The following is a 23098-nucleotide window of genomic DNA, read 5'->3' as shown; positions in this document are numbered from 1 at the left end:
TTACGAAAGGTAAACTGCCAAAACAAACAACGGCATTGCGCCCCAAGAGTTTGACCCCCCCCCCCCCACACACACACACACACACATACGCAATCCTACCTTCCTTGTAGCCCACGTTCACGATGTGTTCATCTATCATAAATATGCTAGTTTGCCTTTAATGATTTGTAGTTATGAATATGGTTTGTAGTTTCGTGATATGAAGTTGTGTACATATTTCATAGATAAAATATCCAAGGATTTGTAGGCCAAATATTTAATTTTAGGCCTATTACTATTTTTGAAGAAGAAATTATGTATTTATTCATATTAAAGTGAAACCCGCATCTCACAATTCAATATTCTATCATTTGACTACTTGGTGTGAAAACGTCGTAAAATATAAAATATACAGTATTAGTGCGTTTTTACACTGGATTGTAATATTAAAATAATGGTTCATTTAACCATTTAAATTGTAGTTGATACAAATACAAATGTTAGGAAACTATTGCATTGTTTTAACAAATAAAAATATCTGTTTCATAAAATATTTAAACCACTATAGCCTACTATGAATACCTTTGCAATGAAAAATTGTAAACAATCAAATTAATGAGTAATTATGAAAAAGTAGATATCATGCAACGTACAACCGAGTCGAGACAGATTTTCCTTAATTACTATTAGTGTGTCAATATTTCGTTCTATCTATACGTAAACGATGGATTCAAGCTATAGTATAGCTTTCCATTTACATGTACAATGGTATTGACACTTAATAACTGTAAATAAAAATATTACCGGGAATTAAATATTAAGTTAGTTTGCACCTACAAACTTGTCTTACATTGGCTAAAGCATCTCAGAGGTTTAAAACTTTTATTAATCTTTTCACACTATTTCAATAACTGTTTATTTGGTAAGTAAAACTCAATATTGCAGAGCCTGGCCACTGTGCTATAACAATGAGAAGTTAACAAGTGCCACGCCAATGGCCAATGATTGGGCGGACAATATTGTTGGTTCGGAGAGTTAATGGATATAACCAATCACCCTCTTACCCACTGACCATCGCGTTTAATCTGTTTTTCATGGGGTTCTTTATTTAAGCTAGCTTATTAAATTTTCGGCAAGATAAATAAATATTACATACTGTGTCGTAGGGTAAAATTATTTATGTGAATAAATGTATGTTGTAAGTACACACTGTGGTTTAGTCTTTTTACCATGGAGACAAATAAATATTGACTTCCAAAAGCACCGCCACGAAGCGGTCAAAAAGAGCGTAGCTTGAACAGATACAAAAGAAAAAATATGCCTACTTTTTCTTGCAAAATAGTCTTTTTTCAAAAAAAAGTAGTATTTTTGGGAAAAAATAGTTAGAATGGACAAAACAAGTTAGAATGGATTTGCAAACTAGCCGTCCAATATTATGAGATGGGATGCTGCATTTCAATCTTTTACTAGCTGTTGTTGTGTTTATCTGTTATCTACTCAAATGCCTATAAGACAAATCTTTATCATATACTACATTTTGGTTTGATTGTAATCCTGAGAAAAGTGTTTCAATTATTGCATTACCTATATAGCTAACATCAAGCTAATCTTGGTTTGCCGTATAAAAAAAAAACATTATTATACCTATCCTATTATTGTTTTACACTCATTTTACTCTAAAAGCATTCAGAAGTATACAATTTGATTCTGTATCATAGTTTTCTTACTATTTCAGTACTTTATTATTTACTTAGTAGTGATAGCAAGGCATCGTATTAATATGAACTAGTTGGGGTACAAATACAGACAACCATACGCAAAGAGCGACGTTATATTCGAGTAAAAAGGTTTGAATTTAAGTTAAAAGCACACAATTTTAGGTTTAAATCCATGTTACATAATGCTCGCTTAAAAATTATGAAAATATACTATGCTGAAACCCAAAGGTACCCGTTTGGAGTGTTTTAATACCTCAATTCAAGGTGTAAAAGTGTAAAGTACCAATGTCGTGGACATGGCAGCTTGACATTTAATTATTCCGACAATTCATTGGTTAACGCGTTTTTAAACCTAATAAACGTCACATCGGCCTTTCTGACTAATGTATAATTAATTTATAAAGAATCTCTTGTGGATTACGAACATGTTTTCTAGAATATTTTGGTGCCTTGAACATCAATAATTAGAAGTATTACTCGTTAGTTAAAGGTTGATACTTTTTTATTTTTATAGTTTTTATTACGAAATTATTTATGCGTTCCTCGTGCGGGCAACCTTAATATATTTAATAAATATTTGTTGTATACTTTAATCAGCAAACCCTTGCATATTTTATTTCCAATTTATAACAAAAACAGTATCCTCGAGGGTTATTTATTTCAGGCGTGGGTTTCAGTAAAATTGCCCGTTAGGATAAAAATACATTTATAATACAGCCACTGGGAATTCGCATCGCTTATTTTACAGGTTATTTGGATGTTTAGTTTTTTATCAAATTTAACATTATAGTTGTTAAGTTTTACCTGTAGCTAGTATAGTTTTTTTCAGTTCATTGGCTAACATACTACTTTAAAATAACTACCCTATAATAATACGGCAACCTAATCACAGATATTAAATGTCTGGACGAATTATGTAATCCGTACTTAAATATATGCATAAGGTTAATATCAACAAGTGGAATATAAATATTATTTAACATAAATAATTCTGTAAAAACACAAAATGGTTAGTTGAACAAATGTTTTACATAATTGCAACAAGGCTTTATACCAGAATAAAAATAACAAAATATGGTTGCTAACCGGTATTTGAAGTTGTTTCTATTTTGTAACAACTGTACTTGTACGGCAAGTTAAACATTTGTAAAGTCAACAAGTTACGTTGACAATAGTTATTATGTCATTTATGAATGTAAAAAATTAAAATTAATTATTTAAATTTTTAATATTATTTTTTGAATATTTAGCTCTAAGATTTATTCGGCAACTGTTATGTTACACCAGAGCATTTTATAATAAACAAAGTACACTCTATAAACAAAAAGATTTCAACCAACACTCTTTTGCCGTGTTAATGTATTTCTTCTGTAGTTTCTGGAATAGACAGAAGAAGTTCACCTCATGAAGTAAAATTTGTTTCACCCAAAATAAAACAAAGAGACGGCTCTGAACGAATAATGGATATTGCCCTATCCATCATTGGGTGAAGTGTACGCGTGAATATTGTTTGTTTTGTCTTTAATCTGCAAATATTTTGTTCGTTAAAATAACAATCCAATCATATTTACCTATAAGAAATTAATTCATGGTTTACCTTTATTCCTATTATTTAATCGGGTTTAGCACATAATACATGATCACAATTAATACATAATCAAACATTTATATTAGGTTAATTTCACATTCTTAACTAAAATGGAAAGCAATTGGTATGCGAGCTTATTTTAGTATATTTTTATATTTCATCAGAAACCAAGTATGAATGATTTAAGATTTTAAACAAATAATATCACTGGTCCAAAAGTAAATATGGTTATATTATTGTTTAACTGGAACGGATTTTAAGATTATTAGCATAATTTGGGTCTGTAATATAATTTGATTATGATCCTTACAGTTTCTGTTCTAATATTCGTGCACGAAACAAATTACCTATTTATAAACTACATAACAGTACAGATTAACTCTTTATTCTGTAGAACACTTGCGTACTACGCGTCAAGTCTTCAAACCAAGCACGAAACCGTTAATTAAAAAAATAATAAGAATAAATGTAGTAGATAGATCATTAGGTAGTGGTATAATTTAGTCAAACACCACCATAGTGATAATCTTGGTGAACAAATACAACGTCCACAAAATTATAAGGTTCTAAAGAATAAGTATTACACGAGTTTGAGTCCTCAGAAACTTAAAGGGCTTCAACAAAAATAATCTCAAGTCAGATTTTGTTCAGTCTCACCCTCATATCGGTTTCAACTCCTTAGGGGCTTCCCTGTAACCTGACCTCAAATCATCGCCATTAGAGTTCAGCTACTGGGCCGAAACCGCTCTGGCTCTTTCTACATTTTGTAGTTTTTTAGTTTTAGCTTTAAAATTTCAGCGTTTTATAACAATTTTAAATAAAAAAATATTAAAACTGGCAAGTCTTTATTTAACTTGTATGACCGTGAAATTTAAGGTAACAGAATTTACACGTATATAGTCAGGTTTTCGTTTTAGGTTAGAAATTTAAATTTTATACGGTATTTCATTAGTAAACATTTTTTTCGTAATTTGTGGTAAATGAAGGAGTGTTGATGCTGTGAGTTACGAAAACTACCAAAATTAATATAAAACTTACAATATTAACATGAAGACTAACATTGACTTTATTGAAAGAAAAGACTTTCCATGTAATGTAAAAATTTGAAGCCAAGAAAATAGATGAAGTTCAGGCCCTAAGTATATAAATAATTGTTAATATATTCAGTGTCCTGTGGTAATTCTTTAAATGATTTAAAAATGTTGTTTGTAACGTGGCGTTTTTCCCGCTCGGAATATATGCGCTATTCCGTAGTTAAAGCGGGAAAGACGTCACCAACTCTCGCCAGCGGATCGCTCAAGTCGGCGCGCTGGGAAGTTTCCAGGGTTCAGATAAAAATAATTGATTTGATTAACTTAACAACCTAGCACAGGTACAGATTTGTATTTACGCAAAAATGTAGTGTGAATTAGGTGTGAACTCAGTACCGGTAACCAACAACGCTACTGTACCATCATCATCGTTCACACCTGGAAATAGCTAATTAAATTAAATTTAAAAATAATGAAAACCCGTTCAACGAAATTTTGAAACAATTTAATGTTGCAGTTTCGTCAACCTCAACACTTAGAATATTACTCCTGACTATACTTAGTGTGCTCCACCCGACCTCGTGTTTGCACGACCTGCAGAGACGGGTTCAACTTTGCCCACTTTGCCGCAGCAGTTTAACACCTACTGAATACCCCGGCAAAATATCCTCTATAACCCCGTCACCCTCAATATATATTGTAAACACAATATTAAACGAAATTTGTATCCCTAAAACTCTTTATTGTCACCCACGGGAGCCCTAGCATACGCTATCACGGGTTTCAACAGGTTCTAACACCCAATAAAGGATTCTAAACAAACTAATAAAGTGAGGGTTTATCGCTAAATAATAAAAAATAATAGTAAACACTATTAAGACAAAGCCGGCGAATTACCTGTATACTCCAGGGATCTTCACTGACACACTAAAGCACACGTTTAGCAAAATCACTAAAGCAATCACTCTTTCAAAGCAAGACACGTCCTAACACTGGAAATCGCAGAATTAGAATGTCCGTCTCATCCCTAGCCCGCAAGGGATCTCCTCTCTTTCCCCCTCCCTAACCCTCTAGGGATGGGGAATCAGCTGATTCTATTACCAGCTGATCGGTGACGTCACGAGTTCAAACTTGGCGCTGTCACAACACAACGCCAAGACAGCCGACTAGTAGTACAGGTTATGTTGTTAATGTTGTTATTCACCTGCGCCGACTGTGAAATTATACGCGGAACTTTAATATCATTGCTGGTTTAAACAAAAAGTATAATTTCCACCCGTGACGTGTAGCTTAGTGTGCGACAAAGTATATGCATGTTATGTACGCGACGTTTGTATTTGTGATCGCGGTTCACCACCCTAGCCTAAACAACAACTTTGACCGTACTTCCCAAAGGTGTATATTAGGCATGGGGGTTACTCGGAAACGGTTTATCACTCGTTTTGTACATATCAATGCGATACTGTGACTTGTGAATCTCAAAAGTAGTGTCTTTCGTGATTTTGCCAAAAGTGAGGTTATCCCTACTCAACCCTAGGATAGGCCTAAAACAGTCTATTTACCTTACCATGATAGGTTTACCACTGTCACCAACCAGGTAAGGTATAGGCCTACCGATAATTAAATAATAAATATAAAACCTTAGCCCCTCTATAATTTTGACCCATTACACCCCCCTCCTACTTCGGGGAGCAAAAAAAAAACCAACAAAAAAAAGATTCCATGCCTAGGGTTTAAAAAAAACCTAAGTCACCCTTTCCACAAAAGGTTTCAGGTCCTTTACGTGAACCACATGAGGGGTTTTAGAGCTAATGTCTTCCACCTCGTAGACATTCACCCCCCGTTTACCGGTAATCACGCACGGACCGTGAAATTTTGGAGCCAGTTTACCTACCACGGCATCCGCCGCGGATGATAGTACGTGCGCTCTTCGCAAAACCCGGTCACCGATCTCATAAGTCACCTCACGCCGCCTCAAGTTATAATATTTGGCCTGGCGTTGGTAGGCAGCTTTGAGGTTATGGTGGGTTTGGCTATAGAGTTCCCGGAAGGTTTTGCAACGACCTTCGTAGACCTCACCCACCGACGGTTCAGCCTCCTCCCCGGAACTCTCAAAGGACGTCCCATAAATCGTTTTTGGGGGTTTTAACTCCCTCCCAAAACAGAGCATCCCCGGGGAGAATCCGGTAGAGTCATGTCTAGCGGTGTTCACGGCAAACTGGAACTCTTCCAACAGCCGGTCCCAACCCTTGTGATTGTCCTTCACAAATTGGGCAATCATGGTTTTCACAACCCGATTCGGACGCTCAACCGGATTTGACTGAGGGCTATACGGGGCCGTGGTTTGCAATTGCACACCCCATTCAGCGGCCAGGCTGCGGACTATTCGAGAGACAAACTGCGTCCCATTGTCGCAGATCATCACCTCTGGAGCCCCATAACGCAGCAACACCGTCTTCAATTTCTGGGACACGTTCTGTGCGGTTGCGGCTCCTATTGGAGCTAGCTCCAGCCACTTACTGAACGTGTCTTGTATCACCACCAGAAACCGATGGTTAAACCGTGTCCTTGGCAAAGGTCCGATGAGATCCACAGAAATTGTTGACCAGGGACCCTTTGGGCGTCGGAAATACATTTTACCGGCGGGTTTCGTTTGTACCACCTTGTAGGTTTGGCATTGAGGACAACTCAGGACATAGAGTTTTACATCTCCCCTCCAACCCGGCCAGTAATACCGAACGGCCACCCGGGCCATCGACTTCTTAACACCCAGATGCCCTGCCGTCGGTAAATCGTGGTTCTCTTCTAAGACAGCTCGCACCCGGTCAGGGGGAACACACATCTTCCAGACTGGGTTTTCTGCATTGCCAAACGAGCGGTATAACTGCCCAGCCCTAACACAGTAATTCTTAAACCTACCGGGCCGGTTGGTCACCAATGCGAACATACGTTCGTACCATCGATCTTTAATAAACTCCTCGTCCGGTTCATTATCACCAGGAACGAGTGTAGACGCGCCAGTTTCATCACCTGACGGCATAGAGTCCACTGATGGCTTGTCACCCTCGACAGCCTCACTACCTTCCACGGCAGCCACCCCCGTTGGGTCAAGACAGGCTTCGTCACCCAAATCACTTGGCCCCAGGCCCACTGGATACCTGGATAAGGCGTCGGCTACCCTGTTTAACGTGCCTTTGCGGTACTTGATTTCAAAATCATGTTGCTGGAGCTCCATGACCCACCGAGCTAATCTACCGCTCGGTTCACGTAGTTTCATGAGCCAGCTGAGAGCAACATGATCTGTAATCGCCACAAAGTGGTAGCCTTCCAAGTAGGGTTTAAACTTTCTGACTGCCCAGACCAAGGCAAGACACTCCTTCTCTGTGGTAGAGTACTTGGATTCCTGGTCAGTCAGCAGACGGCTCGCATACGCGATCACCACCTCCTTGCCCTCAACTTCCTGGGTTAAGGCGGCACCCAGCCCCACATTCGAGGCGTCAACCTGCACCGTGAAGGTTTTACTGAAGTCGGGGCAGGCCAATACGGGAGAAGAGCACAAAAGCTCCTTCAACTTCCGAAACGCAGACTCTTGCGCATCACCCCATTGCCACTTTGCGCTTTTCTTAAGCAGATGTCGTAGAGGCGCCGACACCGTCGCAAAGCCTTCAATAAAGCGCCGATACCAGGACGCCAGACCCAAGAAACTACGCAGCTTCTTGATATTGGTAGGTATCGGGAACTCACTAATCGACTGAACCTTCTCAGGGTCAGTGGTTATCCCCTCAAAATTTACCACGTGTCCAAGATACTTTAACTGGCATTTGCAGAAGTGGCATTTTTCGGGGTTCAACTTCAAGCCAGCAGCACAAAGTCGGTCAAATACTAGTTTCAGAAGTTCGAGGTGCTCCGCAAAGGTCGTCGACACCACTACCAAGTCGTCAAGGTATGCAAAGACCTTAGGTTCAAGTTCAACACCTATAACCATATCAAGTAACCTCTGAAACGTCGCACCGGCTGAGTGTAATCCAAAGGGCATAACGGTAAACTGGTACAGCCCTCGGCCGGGAACCGTAAACGCGGTTATCGCCCGGCTTTCAACTGCCAGAGGTACCTGCCAATACCCACTCTTAAGATCCAAGGTGCTGATGTACTTGGCTTGGCGTAACTTTTCCAGGATTCCATTGATCCGGGGTAAAGGATACGCATCCTTAACTGACGAGTCATTTACCGATCGCATGTCAATACAAAATCGGTAGGTGCCGGATGTTTTCTTAATCAACACCACCGGTGAGCTCCAAGGACTCGTGGAAGGCTCTATCACCCCTTGCCGCAACATATCGTCAACCTCTTGGTCAATTATGGCTTGCATGGCGGGGTTACGCGGGTAATACCGCTGTTTAATGGGCACTGCACCCTCTTTGAGCCGAATTTTGTGCTCAACCAGCGAAGTCAGTCCCGGAACTGCCTCAAATTTTGGCAACTCGACTCTCAGGAACTCTGCCAGTTTCTGTTCCTCCTCTGGTGCAAGAGCGTCAATCGCGCTGAGGTTATTATCACCCGTCCCCATGACCTCAGTAGGCAAAATCACCCTTCGATCAACGCAGATCAGGTTAAGCTCCTCTAAACACCTCATGCCCAGAATCAGATCGCACGTCAAATTTGGGACATAATACGCCTCCCAGGTATGGGCTTGTTCGCCCACCCGGCCTGAAAGCTGGTACAAAGATCCCGCTTCACGGCTCGAACCATCAGCCATTCTCATTACTACACTGACGGTGGTGGGGTTCACACCCCTGTCGACAAGGAGTTTCTGAATTCGTGACCCTATAAGATTGACACTAGCCCCAGTGTCGACCAGTGCTCTGAAGGTTTCGCCAAACAATTCAACCTCCACAAAGGGTCTAACGTCACCCCGGTCGACACCTTCCACGGCTCCCGTGAAACCCTTCACATATTCGAGCCACTTATGCCATTCGCGGGAGGTCGTGTGTCGTGTTGCTGCCCCGGACTCGGCTGACCTCTGGGGCTCTGAGTCCGGCCACCGTTTCCCGCACGACATCCGCACCGGTACGTGGTAACGCCCTCCGTCTTGCAAAAATAGCAGCGCACCCTTTTAGGTTTCGGGCAATGCCTAAAACGGTGGCCACGCTGATCGCAATTCCAGCACACTAACCCACTCCTTTCCGGGTTAAGCATGGGCCTCAGGTTCTCGCCGCTGGGCGCACATCTATTCAACTCCGGCATTGTTCTGGGTTGAACACCCCGCCGAGTTTCAAGACCGGCACAATCTACATTATTTACCGCAGGACCGGAAGTAGCTATCGTCTCCCCCTTAGCGCAAGCATCGACACCCTCGGTTAGCATGGGTTTAACCGCAGCGTGGTCAAACACCCGCTCCATCCTACGCTTTGACACATAAGCCGTTTCCGGAACAAGAGCTAGAGACGGAGGAGGGGGAGGCCGAAAAGTACTTCGATCCCTCAAGTAAGCCTCATATTCCTCGGCCCTCCGAGTCAACTCTGGTATTGTAGCAAAGTCACTACGCCGTACCATAAGTTTATAATCGGGTTTCATATTCGTATAGACCAGGTTTAACTTCTGCTGAGCAGAGAATTCACCACTGCGCCGAATCAGGGTTGATATCGCTGTGAGATAACAGCGAAATGACTCGTTATCACCCTGTGTACGCTTGCGAATTTCCTCGTCAAGGTAGCGTCGGTATCCGGGAGGATAAAACTGGGTTTCAAAATCAGCCAGAAAATCAGCGAAACCAACCCAAAAACTCCTCTGGTTCCGATACCATAACAGAGCTTCCCCTTGAAGCAGCTCTGGCATTGCTCTTAACACCTCCTCATCGCTCAAGGAGTAGGTTTCTATCAGTTCACCAAGCCGCTCAACAAACGAGACGGGATCTCTTCTCCCATCGAATCGCAAATTCCACTTCCGCACAGAATCACAAATCGAAGTGAACTCGCGACTACGCTTGTCAAGCATCGGTTGATAATAGGTAGAAGTCGTAGGCAAAGTTAACTCTCTATTTCGCCTAACCGTATCACCACTTGGCTGTCCAGAAAACCAAGGCGCAGTACTCGGTCTATCACGGAAGTTGTTTTCTCCCACCGGCCTAGGTAGCCCATCTGTATACGGCGTATAGTTGCCCGGCTGTAGGTAAGGACGAGCATCTGACCGGGTTCTCAAAATTGAGTCACCCCACGAGGGCTGCGCCACGCCCCCAAGACAGGGCTGAAGACCTACTCTAGCCGAAGACACCCCGGTTGCAGAGGATACGGGTTCAGGCTGAATTTCGGTCGTTATAGGCCGCTGGAATCCGTCACTAAAGGTGACAAGGCTACCGGTCAAATTAAATGGGCCAGTCTCCTTACGTAAACCGTCTACGCTTGACGTCTTTGGTTCTGACGCGGTTCTCAACACCACGGCCAAGGTCTGCCTAACTGTGTCCACGTCAGTGCCAGGCGGGAGCCCCAGCATTTCACAAACACTATCCGCAACGCCGTGTTTGGGGTCCAACCCCACATTCTCGCCTGGGAAGGAGGGAGGACGTTGATCACCCCCAGAAGCACTCTCAGGCATGTAACCAGGTTCATGGCCCGTAGCCGTCACCCATGTAGGCTGTTGGGCTTGGTTAATCATACCAGCCTGAGACAAGAAAGGCCACTGACTCTTAGGGTCCTTCCAGAACTGGCAAAACCTTCTCCTCAGATCTTCCACCTTCCCTCGAGTGTCTAGTCCAAACCTCTCCATCTCACGTGTGAGGTCCTCTTTACGCAATTCGTGGATCCACCCCACGCGAGGATCATCGAACGGAGACCTCAAGCCTTCACCCAAAATTGTCGGGTTTGTCCTTGGGATCACCCCTAGAGTCGCAGGGGGTATTACATCCCGCGTGACATTGAGAGGGTTCGCAGTACTACTGGTAGTCACCGTAAAGGTCCCAGCGCAAGTCGTCACTACCACCGGTACTGTGGTAACGGTTTGAGCAACCGACGACTCAACTTCAGTAGTATTCGGCATGACCGTAACACGGGCCTAATCAGATAAAGTCAAAAATAAAATAAAAAATTATTAAATTAAAAATAAAAATTAAATTCGCCCACGTCTATGTATAGGTGTTATCACACTTAAACCCTTATCACCAGTTATAACAGTTAAATAAAATGCCTAAGTGCCAACAAGCTATTTAAAAGAATAATAAAGCAAGTACTAAATTATCAAATCAACACCAAAATAAAAAAAACTAAAATTATACTATACACCCCACAACAATAAATGCAGGTTCAATAAATAAAATATATACAACTGACAATAACTGGTTGCTAAGACTAGCGCAAAAGTATCGGCCAAAATTGGCTATGCTACGTGGGCTAAATAAATTCACAACCCCAATTTTAAATAATAATTGGTCGTTAACTAGTTTTACTTGGTCGTTAGTTAGCCTAAAAACAAGCGCTAGTTCCCTCCAACTGATATAAACCAGCTCAAACTAGAGTTAGAATACACTAGGTATATGCTAACTAACTAAAATTAAAACACAACTCCAGTAAAACTAAGTTCAAATCAATCAAACAATGTCTACTCGTTCGGGCGCCAATGTAACGTGGCGTTTTTCCCGCTCGGAATATATGCGCTATTCCGTAGTTAAAGCGGGAAAGACGTCACCAACTCTCGCCAGCGGATCGCTCAAGTCGGCGCGCTGGGAAGTTTCCAGGGTTCAGATAAAAATAATTGATTTGATTAACTTAACAACCTAGCACAGGTACAGATTTGTATTTACGCAAAATTGTAGTGTGAATTAGGTGTGAACTCAGTACCGGTAACCAACAACGCTACTGTACCATCATCATCGTTCACACCTGGAAATAGCTAATTAAATTAAATTTAAAAATAATGAAAACCCGTTCAACGAAATTTTGAAACAATTTAATGTTGCAGTTTCGTCAACCTCAACACTTAGAATATTACTCCTGACTATACTTAGTGTGCTCCACCCGACCTCGTGTTTGCACGACCTGCAGAGACGGGTTCAACTTTGCCCACTTTGCCGCAGCAGTTTAACACCTACTGAATACCCCGGCAAAATATCCTCTATAACCCCGTCACCCTCAATATATATTGTAAACACAATATTAAACGAAATTTGTATCCCTAAAACTCTTTATTGTCACCCACGGGAGCCCTAGCATACGCTATCACGGGTTTCAACAGGTTCTAACACCCAATAAAGGATTCTAAACAAACTAATAAAGTGAGGGTTTATCGCTAAATAATAAAAAATAATAGTAAACACTATTAAGACAAAGCCGGCGAATTACCTGTATACTCCAGGGATCTTCACTGACACACTAAAGCACACGTTTAGCAAAATCACTAAAGCAATCACTCTTTCAAAGCAAGACACGTCCTAACACTGGAAATCGCAGAATTAGAATGTCCGTCTCATCCCTAGCCCGCAAGGGATCTCCTCTCTTTCCCCCTCCCTAACCCTCTAGGGATGGGGAATCAGCTGATTCTATTACCAGCTGATCGGTGACGTCACGAGTTCAAACTTGGCGCTGTCACAACACAACGCCAAGACAGCCGACTAGTAGTACAGGTTATGTTGTTAATGTTGTTATTCACCTGCGCCGACTGTGAAATTATACGCGGAACTTTAATATCATTGCTGGTTTAAACAAAAAGTATAATTTCCACCCGTGACGTGTAGCTTAGTGTGCGACAAAGTATATGCATGTTATGTACGCGACGTTTGTATTTGTGATCGCGGTTCACCACCCTAGCCTAAACAACAACTTTGACCGTACTTCCCAAAGGTGTATATTAGGCATGGGGGTTACTCGGAAACGGTTTATCACTCGTTTTGTACATATCAATGCGATACTGTGACTTGTGAATCTCAAAAGTAGTGTCTTTCGTGATTTTGCCAAAAGTGAGGTTATCCCTACTCAACCCTAGGATAGGCCTAAAACAGTCTATTTACCTTACCATGATAGGTTTACCACTGTCACCAACCAGGTAAGGTATAGGCCTACCGATAATTAAATAATAAATATAAAACCTTAGCCCCTCTATAATTTTGACCCATTACATGTTTCAAATGTTGGAAATAACGTTTATTGACTGGTATAATACATTTGAATTTAAATATACATTATTTACGGATTTTCTTTGAGTTTGAACACTTAAGTTTTTATCAACAACGCACAAATTATATATTTATTTCCGAAATAAATAGCTATCACATAACTTAATCCTACTTAGTATTTTTTTTTTTTTTTTATGATTGCAAACTTTAAATCTGTATGAAATAAGGAAATTAAGAGCGTTGACAATAAACATATCATTTGTTCAAACAACTAGCACCACAAAATGATATCTAATTTCCAGAGTAATTACTTGTGTTATGTGATTTTTTAAGTCTGGCCAAATGGTTAACAGCTTATTTTTTCGCAAGATTTATGGAAGGTGGTTTTAATGAACTGTAAAAGAAAAATTGCTGTTTCCATAACTAATGGTTGCACATTATGTTTGTGTATTTCTATCTTTGTTTCCACTAATTTTAAACAAAATACGCTGTTCATATTGGGACTCGTTTCCAAACCATAGCAATAGCTTTTAACTTTTCCTAACAAGGATAAAGATGATGTTTTGTCACTTTAAAATTAAGTTTGTAGCGAATTAGAACATCGGTAATGCCTAATTGTATAGTAAAAGTAGAAAAGAATGTAATCATACAACTCATCGAAACATTTTGCTTTATACTTGATGTTACAGTGAGAAGATTTTGAACTATTTTTTAGTGTAAATTACAAAAAGTATTTAATATTTTCAACCATCAACTGCTTTAAATATTAAATCTTAGGTTATAATTTTGTAAAATACAGAAGCTAGAGCGCTTTTGGGTCAACCAAAGTTCAAAATAAACAAACAAGAATAACGCAAAGAAGATATAAGGAAACTCTATTCCTTAACCAGCTCTGGGTGATATTATGTGTTACATTTTATTGCATCAAAACTTTCGTTACACTAAACATGTTTTACTTTTAAGTTTAAACACAGGCGCGATGCACTGACTCGTCAAGATTATTAGAATTATCTCCAAAAAATATTATTTGTTAGTAGTTGTTCTAAAATAGTTCCTCAACTAAGGAAAATGTGAGAAGCTACTGAACAGTTTCTTTTCGTTATTTTATTATTTTTAGGTAACAAAACAGCGTAGAATTATGCTAGAGTTTACAGAAAGTGACAAAAATGTAAGGTTTAGATATATACATTATTTAACAATACAGTTGTTCTATGTGGTGGGTAAACTCTATTAAAATTATTACAGTTGCAATCAAAATATATAAATTACTTTACATTCTACACAAATTTCTTCGGCCAACATAAGAAAAACTTTATTTAAACAAACGGCGCATATTTATATATCCCTAGCAAAAAAAATTAAAGAAATTCAATATTTAACTTTACAGAGATTTGACGCGTTTGGAAACTAGGCCTATATTAGGTGATTGACGAACTCATGTTATCATTAACAAATTTTAAGTAATACTTAACCGGATTAAATTATAAAACACAGCTAAGAAAATCTAGTCATCATTGAGAATTTGATTACCAAATATAAATAATGCATTAGTCGACTAGCATGTACAGCACAGGGGAGTTAGCAATAGAATGTGGAAATGCGACAAGAAGCAAGGTTTCACGGCACAACCACGCTATACAATCAATACGGCCATTGTATACTAGTCGAGGCACAAACATCCGCCTTCCCTTCCCTACTACCAGGAACAAAAACATTCACTGTACACGTGTTGTAAAAGTGACCAAAAACAACAGTGCTCAATTGATGACTATCCCTTCTCGTATAATCATTGTATTACACCAGTAGATTTATTAAATATTATTTAGATGTTCATCATTTACCACTATAATTTATGATGAAGTCATCATTGCACAGTGTCCGAATCAGTTAGCCTTTACCTTATAGAGAGGAACAATGTGTTGAATTGGTAATAGGTTGTTGGTTGTAGCAGTTAGTCGGCTTGAAAATGATAATCACTGTTATTGCATAATCGTTAGGTTTTGCTTTTCTGTTAGAAAATATCCGAGAGAAATTCCTGACTATGGACAACCATACTATGACATGTGTACAAACGACTAAGATGGGCTAAAACAATTTTTAAATTTATTAGATAGAATAAAATATCATAAATAGGGCCTAAAATAACTTTTTAGCGAGAGCTCGAGTTTCCTAGGAATAATTTTAATTTCGTGTGAATTCAAAACACAGTGATCGGATCTAATGATTTTACATTGAAATTTACATAAATATCAACGAAGAGTAATTTGACGTAGTAAATTTACAAAAATACACTTTGATAAAAACGAATCAGTTGAAATAATGGTGTTTGCCACAAAGATAACCATACCTTTTTTGATATCATAAATGGTAAACAATCTTTTACGCTGCAGTATGACATTTGTTCAGCATTGCCCCAGTAATTGTTTATAAACTTGTAATAATTTTAGTATAAAGGATTTTACATATGTTTTGCTAAACAGTAAGTGGTAACATGATTATATTCCCTAAACGTTTAAATCCTTATAAAAATTACCCCTCTGCAGCTAAATGAATCTAGGAAACTCAACTAATAAACCCATTGTGGTAATGTTAGTGGGAAACTATGCAGCTACCGTCTATGAAGCAAACACTGCAACAATCCAGAAACTTGGGGACCTTAATGAACTAATATTGCGATATAATTGAATCTGCAAAACATGTTAACGTTGCCAAAGTTCTATCTTCAATTCATGTTATGTTGAAGATTAATAACAGTTTATCGTAGGTCAATAATGTTTCAGTTTATTTTAAATATAGACTAGTTCGTTTGACCTTCATTGCTATGAGTAGGGTGGCTAAAAGGTCAAATACACTCATCACATCCCACTTGCTGCATAGAACATTAATATACACAAAGCGCAGTGGACTTAGTGCAGATGATAATTTCATATCTTTCAAAGCAATCACATTAGTGACTAGAGTCGCACTCAACCACAACACTTCATCTAACTTGTGGTCTCAATGACGTCATCAACAATGTGCACGTCAATAACCATTTGCATTGATTAAACATACTCACTTATAGGTTTATGTGCATCTAATGCATCTAAAGACAATACTTTATGTAGGTGTTGTTGTTTACTACTAATATATTTTTGTTTAGCCTACTTTAAAACTAGTTAAGTAGGTGTGATTGTTAGTTAATAAACTATTGCTTGACCCCATTGTTACCAAAGAATAAAACAAACATTTACAAAAGAAAAGAAAAAAATACATTAAACACATATTAAAATAGGTTATTCATCTTGTTGTTATTATTATTTTTATTATGTCCCACCTTAACATCCTAGGACGCTAGTTCTAGCCCGGAGCTCTTTTACATTTTACCTAAGGCTTTTCCTTGTGGGTTGGGGCATTATCACATAGACAAAATCAATTGGTGATTGGTTAAATTTGAACCCATGACCTCGGGTACCAAATTCCCGCAGTCTACCACTAGACCAGCTCGCTCCCCTATTAAAATAGACTTTACAATAGTATAATAATTCCACTTAAGATAGCAAAGTCAATCGTTTTATGTTATAGTGATCGCTTGTCAGTGGAAAGGTTACTGGAACGATATGAAAAGGTTGTAGTTTTTAAGGGTTAAAACTAACCCAGTTTTCCATTATGATGGGATTTTTATAGTCCTGGCTAAAGAATCGATCTTGATCAGGAACTAAAGGCATCTCACTCATCTCACACTAACGTTTCTTTACACATGTCATACGTACAAAGGCGTCCTAATTTTAAATGATAGTGTTGTGGTGTTAAAGTTCTGCTACGCATGTACATTTAGGCACAATACCTAGAAAATATCTTTGATTGTGAAAACACAAATTCAATTTACCCTATAGATTCATCTTGACTGTAGCCGATAGACAATAGGCGTCGACAACAAAGGAACAATAACTGTATTGAACAGCTGCTGTTACATTGAAGGCTTGTTGAAGCTGGGCTGCTGTATTGACAGCATTCATTGTTAGGTTTGACAAAATATTTTTGTTTTTCTCCTTTTGACGAAGACGAAGTTTTTTAATGGGTGCTATTGACTAGTTGTGAATCTTAGTAAGGTCTATAGATAACATTTTTATTTTGTATATCTGGGAGTTTAGTTCCGTAAATATTTCACTATATAGTACGTTACTAGCTTAAAAGGTAAACGTTGTGCAATTTATTTCAATTGATATCATATGCGAAGTTTGTATTTTAAAAGAAAATTGAATTGAAGAAAATTTTCATCGATTTCTCTACACGTTGATTGAATAGCATAATTTATTGCAAATTTCAACGCGCTGATAGCAATATTTACGTTGAGTTTCATAATAAAATCAGCTACGCCGGCGCCGTTTCTTAGTGCGCCGCTTTCAGTTGGAAAATTACATTTCGTGTAAACCGGTTAACTAAACCAAGTGTTTAACTTGGCAATTCTGTATTCTGATCGTTATTTACGTTGAATTGTCGTAATCATGTTTTGGGACCAATAATTTCACAAACGGAGGTAAAATAAACTGATTTCCATAGTTGTATGACTACAACTGTATATAACGCTACAATTGTCAAATGAGTGTTAATGTATTGATTCATTACTCTTATCAGTAACCTGTGTTTTCTTTGGTTTAGTAGTATCGTCTGAGTAATTTCCTGTAACTCTATCGATGACTTAAAGAAATGGTAAATGGTAAATGGTAAATAGTGGGAGTTTTAAACGTAAATTAACTTCTGCAAACTTTTATCCTCTGAGCAGAGCATGAAAGCAGTATGTTGCTTCAACTTTTTGTACTTTAAATTTACTTTTCATACACAGTAGCCTATTCTAATTTTAGCTTGAACAAGTACTATGCAATTGTAGAGACTTGTAACCAACCCAATCTTTGTTGACAATGACAAGTTTAATATTTGCAATTTGTAAAATTATTTTACACTCATCCACAAGTTACAGTCCACAATATGGAGTAAAATAAGCTCATTAATTGATATGTAAAGATACATAGCACTGTTCTATCCATTTCTTAGTTTATCATTAGATCATAAGCGTGGAAAAACTCGTTAAAATATGTGGAGTCAAAATTAGTAGGGATAAAAGGTTAAGCAATCCCTATTTTTTTTTCCAATAATTATTATTCCCAAGATTACTTAAAATTTTTCTGTAATTTGAAATGGAAACTCGTAAAACTTACTTATAGGATAAAATTATGAACTAAATAACTAAATACAATGGTATTGCAACGTAATTAAAAATAAAAATACCGACATCTACTGTAAAAATACACAATATCGAGGGTTTATGAAAAATCGGAATGGTATAAAAGGTGTGTTTATTCATAAGGCCAAAAAAAGTTAATCCGTATCGTACCCTCAAAAAAGGGATTTAGTATCAAACACTCAAGGACTTGCAAATCAAAACTACCCCAAAAGTAGAATTTCATTGGACATCACACAGTTTTTTTCACGAATCCGGGTTTTTTTATACTTTTTAAATACCCTCCCTAATCATAAAAATGCAATAAATAAAAAAATGATAGTTATTCATAAAATTCAAAAATATATCAATACAATTAGGCCTACTATCATATATGCCATAACAAAACCTGCTGTGGGTTAGTTATATTGAAGTAGAATGAAGACCCTTTCAGAGTGCCTTTATTATTTACTGTCATACAAATCCTTGTAAACAGAGCCTGACATTGGAAAGCCTAAGATGAAGATTAACTTCCCCACAAAACTTCCGCTGTTCCACGCCAACTTGGCGTTGTTCTAATTTGGCAAATGTCCCATGAACTGAACCTTTATAGTAGCCATTGACCACTGATACAACCTTGGACATTTAGATCTGGTGCTTGAATTTATCAGAGTTTAAAATAAAATTATATAGTTTTGTTACATATACATACATATTAGGTTTTTAGATTTTTTTTATAATTACATTTGTGTATACCTGCTTTTGGACCCCTTTAATGTATAAATGAAAATACATATCCGTCAGACAACGTTAAGGTTGTGGTAAATTAACAAAAATTATGAATTGATGCTAAAACTTTCAGATAACGGGTAGACCTCTTTCAAGTAGAGTTAATAATAAGTACTTAGGATTGATTGTGATGTAAGTTTTGTGCACCTTTAAAATGCATATTCATCCAAGCTTACATTTATTAGTTTAAATATAATACGAATAAATAATTAGCTAATATTGTTTAGTTTTGTCTTAGTAAATACGAAGTGATACTTATTTCAATCTGAATATTAATTTAATTATCGTACACGACAAAGTTAATGATTTTATATTATACTTTTTTATCAATACATTAAAACAATCATTGGATATTGTTTACGAAAACAAACATTAACAATATTATTCTTACTTTATGTTTATAAATACTATTTTACCTACGACCGTTTTCTTTAACCATCCGTTTCAGTTCAGTTCTTAGAATTGAAAAACTTCGCTTGACAGAATTCTAGTTGTTTTACTTAACAACACGAGTAACGGACAACGGACCAATGATATTCAAGGAATAATTAATTGATTGAGAGAAAAGAATTAAAGTTGTAATGCTTCGAACTTCAACTAATCTGTTGTTTATACCAATTTAATTGTTAAGAATTAATTAGTGTTTGGTATAATGAGTCGTTGCATCACTGCCAGTGGCAATGAGAATTGTAAACGAAAACATAACCTCTCTTAGAAGTTATGAAAAGTGATTTTTAGCAATTAAAACAACCGCCGTAGGTAAAATAGTGTACACAACTCGCGTAATAGCTATTTACATTACAAGTGTAGTAAGAGCGTTTTTACATCACGCAGGTGAAAGTTGTGCAACGAGCGAATCGAGTTGCATAATTTACCTAAGTGATGTAAACACGCTCTTGCGTAACGTGTAACGTACAAGATTTTACCTGACCCGACAATATACAGGAGGTTACGAAAAATATTTTTCATTACCCATTTCACTCATCTTATAACAGTAAGGTTCATTTACAAACAAAAGCTAGGTTAGGAAAATTCTCCAAAACATAACAATAACAATAAAATTCAAGCACACAGCTGATTTCTAGCGTTAAACGTCGTTGACTCCATAGAGTTATATTTTTTAAGTTATCCACTCAATGTTATTTAAATGGGTTTTATTACATCACCGAGTGAGTTTTTTGATACTTTACATCACTCGAGAAGTAAGGAAGTTGTATACGTCACGCTTAGGATAGGGAAGTTTAACATGGCGGGTTAGGTAAATGTCTTAACGCGATCGTTGCGTAAACAACCATTCAATTCTGAGTTAAAGCAAGATTCAATAAATGATTTCTAACTAGCATCAAATAACCAATTTATTGATTTTAAATGGCTTTACGTGTCAACCAATTAATGTGTACCAAAATATTTTTAAAGTATTAATCGTGGAGGGGTACTCATATTTTTAAAATAGGACACTTTCATTTTAATAGAATACTATAATACTATTAATATAATTTTTATATTTTAATACTTCTCTTGACTGTGCTTTCGTTTCGTTTCGTTTCGTGGGTATCTTTATGCGATCCAGCAAACTCACGTGTATTTAACTAAACTATTCGTTAGAGTGAAGACAGTTTCAGTATTCTTCCCTATCATCATGGATTTGCAAAAAACGTGAGTAGGGGTGAAGATGGAATTGGCTCCAGCTATAACTCGGGCTTTAGTTAACCGGTTTAGCGAAATGTAATTTTCTGGTGACGTCTGTCCCACACTGTCAGATATTGAACCGTTTCATACCTGGCTGTATTAAACGTTTGCCTATTACGTACTCTTATCTTTGATAGAAATATTCTTCGGTTGAATCAAAATTTGGCAAACAGCACCTGAAGATTTAGGCTACAATCTGTTATAACATAATATCAAGTCAATTTTGAACTTAGGCCTAATATTTGTTGTAGCCTATATTTATATTCTATACCTTAGGAAAATGTAACCGGACTCAACTGATTATTTACTACCACGTTAAATAACTGGAATATACTTTGTGACATAATTTGTATCAAGTGGCTATATGCATCATAAATAATGAGGAAACGTGAAAATAATTCATAACATGATTATTAGTTATACAAATATCAATTTAAGTGTAGAAGATACTCAAAACGATTTCGAAATATGTAGTGTAAATTGCAATTTTTCCTAATCAAAATATAAATTACATTAATTCAATTCAATATGTTTTAATGGCAGATATATTTATAGAAGGTTCATGACATCTAGAAGGAAAAATCGGCGAATGTCGAATTTTCAGTATTTCTTGAATTAAGATGCATAACGGGTTAAGTCTGATGTTTTACTGAGAAAGTTTGCTCTAATAGGGAAACTTTACAAGAAAAGAGTTGAACCTTCTCATTAAAAATAACGACTGCTTGTAAAATGATCCCTTGTTGTTATGGAACTTGGAGCTACTATGTTTACCTACGCAATATTTTGCATACACCTACATACAATGTCTTGTGTAGAGGAGTAAGTTTTGTAGGTAAATTATCTAAAGCTATTCATAGATTGCACCAAAAATAAACAATAGCTTAAAGCGTAAACACAATGTAAACTGTACCGCATGAAAACTACAAAACATACACATTGTAAAATAATGATGAAATTTAATTGTAGCATTGTTATCATATTGTTATGCCTTTAATTTAAAGGAATGTATTACCGGTAGTCAAAATGGACGGATCTGGCCCTAGAGCACAGGGTAAGATTCTGTCACGTAACAAATTAATCTATTAGCGTATCTCGTAATAGTAACTGGAATGCAGTCTTAATGTGACTAATAACATATTGCAGAGAACGTACAGAAGCTGAGGAGTCTAGACCTCTCCTGAGGTACCAGGATCAAATACTCTACAGTCTGGTGTGTGTTGTTACAGTTCACTCTCTGCCCAACCTGACAGTGCTGAGTCTGTCTGGCTGCAGCAAGGTGACTGATGACGGTGTAGAACTGATAGCAGAGAACCTATAGAAGCTGAGGAGTCTAAACCTCTCCTGGTGTTCCAGGATCAAATACTCTACAGTCTGGTGTGTGTTGTTACAGTTCACTCTCTGCCCAACCTGACAGTGCTGAGTCTGTCTGGCTGCAGCAAGGTGACTGATGACGGTGTAGAACTGATAGCAGAGAACCTATAGAAGCTGAGGAGTCTAAACCTCTCCTGTTGTCCCAGGATCAAATACTCTACAGTCTGGTGTGTGTTGTTACAGTTCACTCTCTGCCCAACCTGACAGTGCTGAGTCTGTCTGGCTGCAGCAAGGTGACTGATGACGGTGTAGAACTGATAGCAGAGAACCTATAGAAGCTGAGGAGTCTAGACCTCTCCTGGTGTCCCAGGATCAAATACTCTACAGTCTGGTGTGTGTTGTTACAGTTCACTCTCTGCCCAACCTGACAGTGCTGAGTCTGTCTGGCTGCAGCAAGGTGACTGATGACGGTGTGGAACTGATAGCAGAGAACCTACAGAAGCTGAGGAGTCTAGACCTCTCCTGGTGTCCTAGGATTACCGACGCTGCCCTAGAATACATCGCCTGCGATCTCAACATGTTGGAGGAGCTTACACTAGACAGGTCGGTTTACTTAATTTTGAGATGATGACAGAGCTAAAGCATACATTTCTTCTACTCTCCATATCCACACTTTCTTTAAGTCCTTAAAAT

General features: G+C 37.9%; 1 protein-coding gene across 1 annotated transcript in view; it reads left to right on the top strand.

The window, feature by feature from the left end:
- The window catches only part of LOC129002410 (F-box/LRR-repeat protein 16-like), an 89906-nt gene that overhangs the window by 55764 nt on the left and 11044 nt on the right, over positions 1–23098 (top strand). Inside the window, exon 3 of the mRNA XM_054430191.1 lies at positions 22813–23008. Within this exon, the coding sequence (XP_054286166.1) occupies positions 22813–23008 (196 nt within the window). The remainder of the gene's footprint in view (positions 1–22812; positions 23009–23098) is intronic.

This window comes from Macrosteles quadrilineatus, unplaced genomic scaffold (assembly GCF_028750875.1).
Source record: "Macrosteles quadrilineatus isolate MER2022 unplaced genomic scaffold, UCM_ALF_1.0 Scaffold_9__3_contigs__length_116548681, whole genome shotgun sequence".
In the NCBI taxonomy this organism is placed as follows: domain Eukaryota; kingdom Metazoa; phylum Arthropoda; class Insecta; order Hemiptera; family Cicadellidae; genus Macrosteles; species Macrosteles quadrilineatus.
This window is presented reverse-complemented; position numbering and strand designations above follow the sequence as displayed.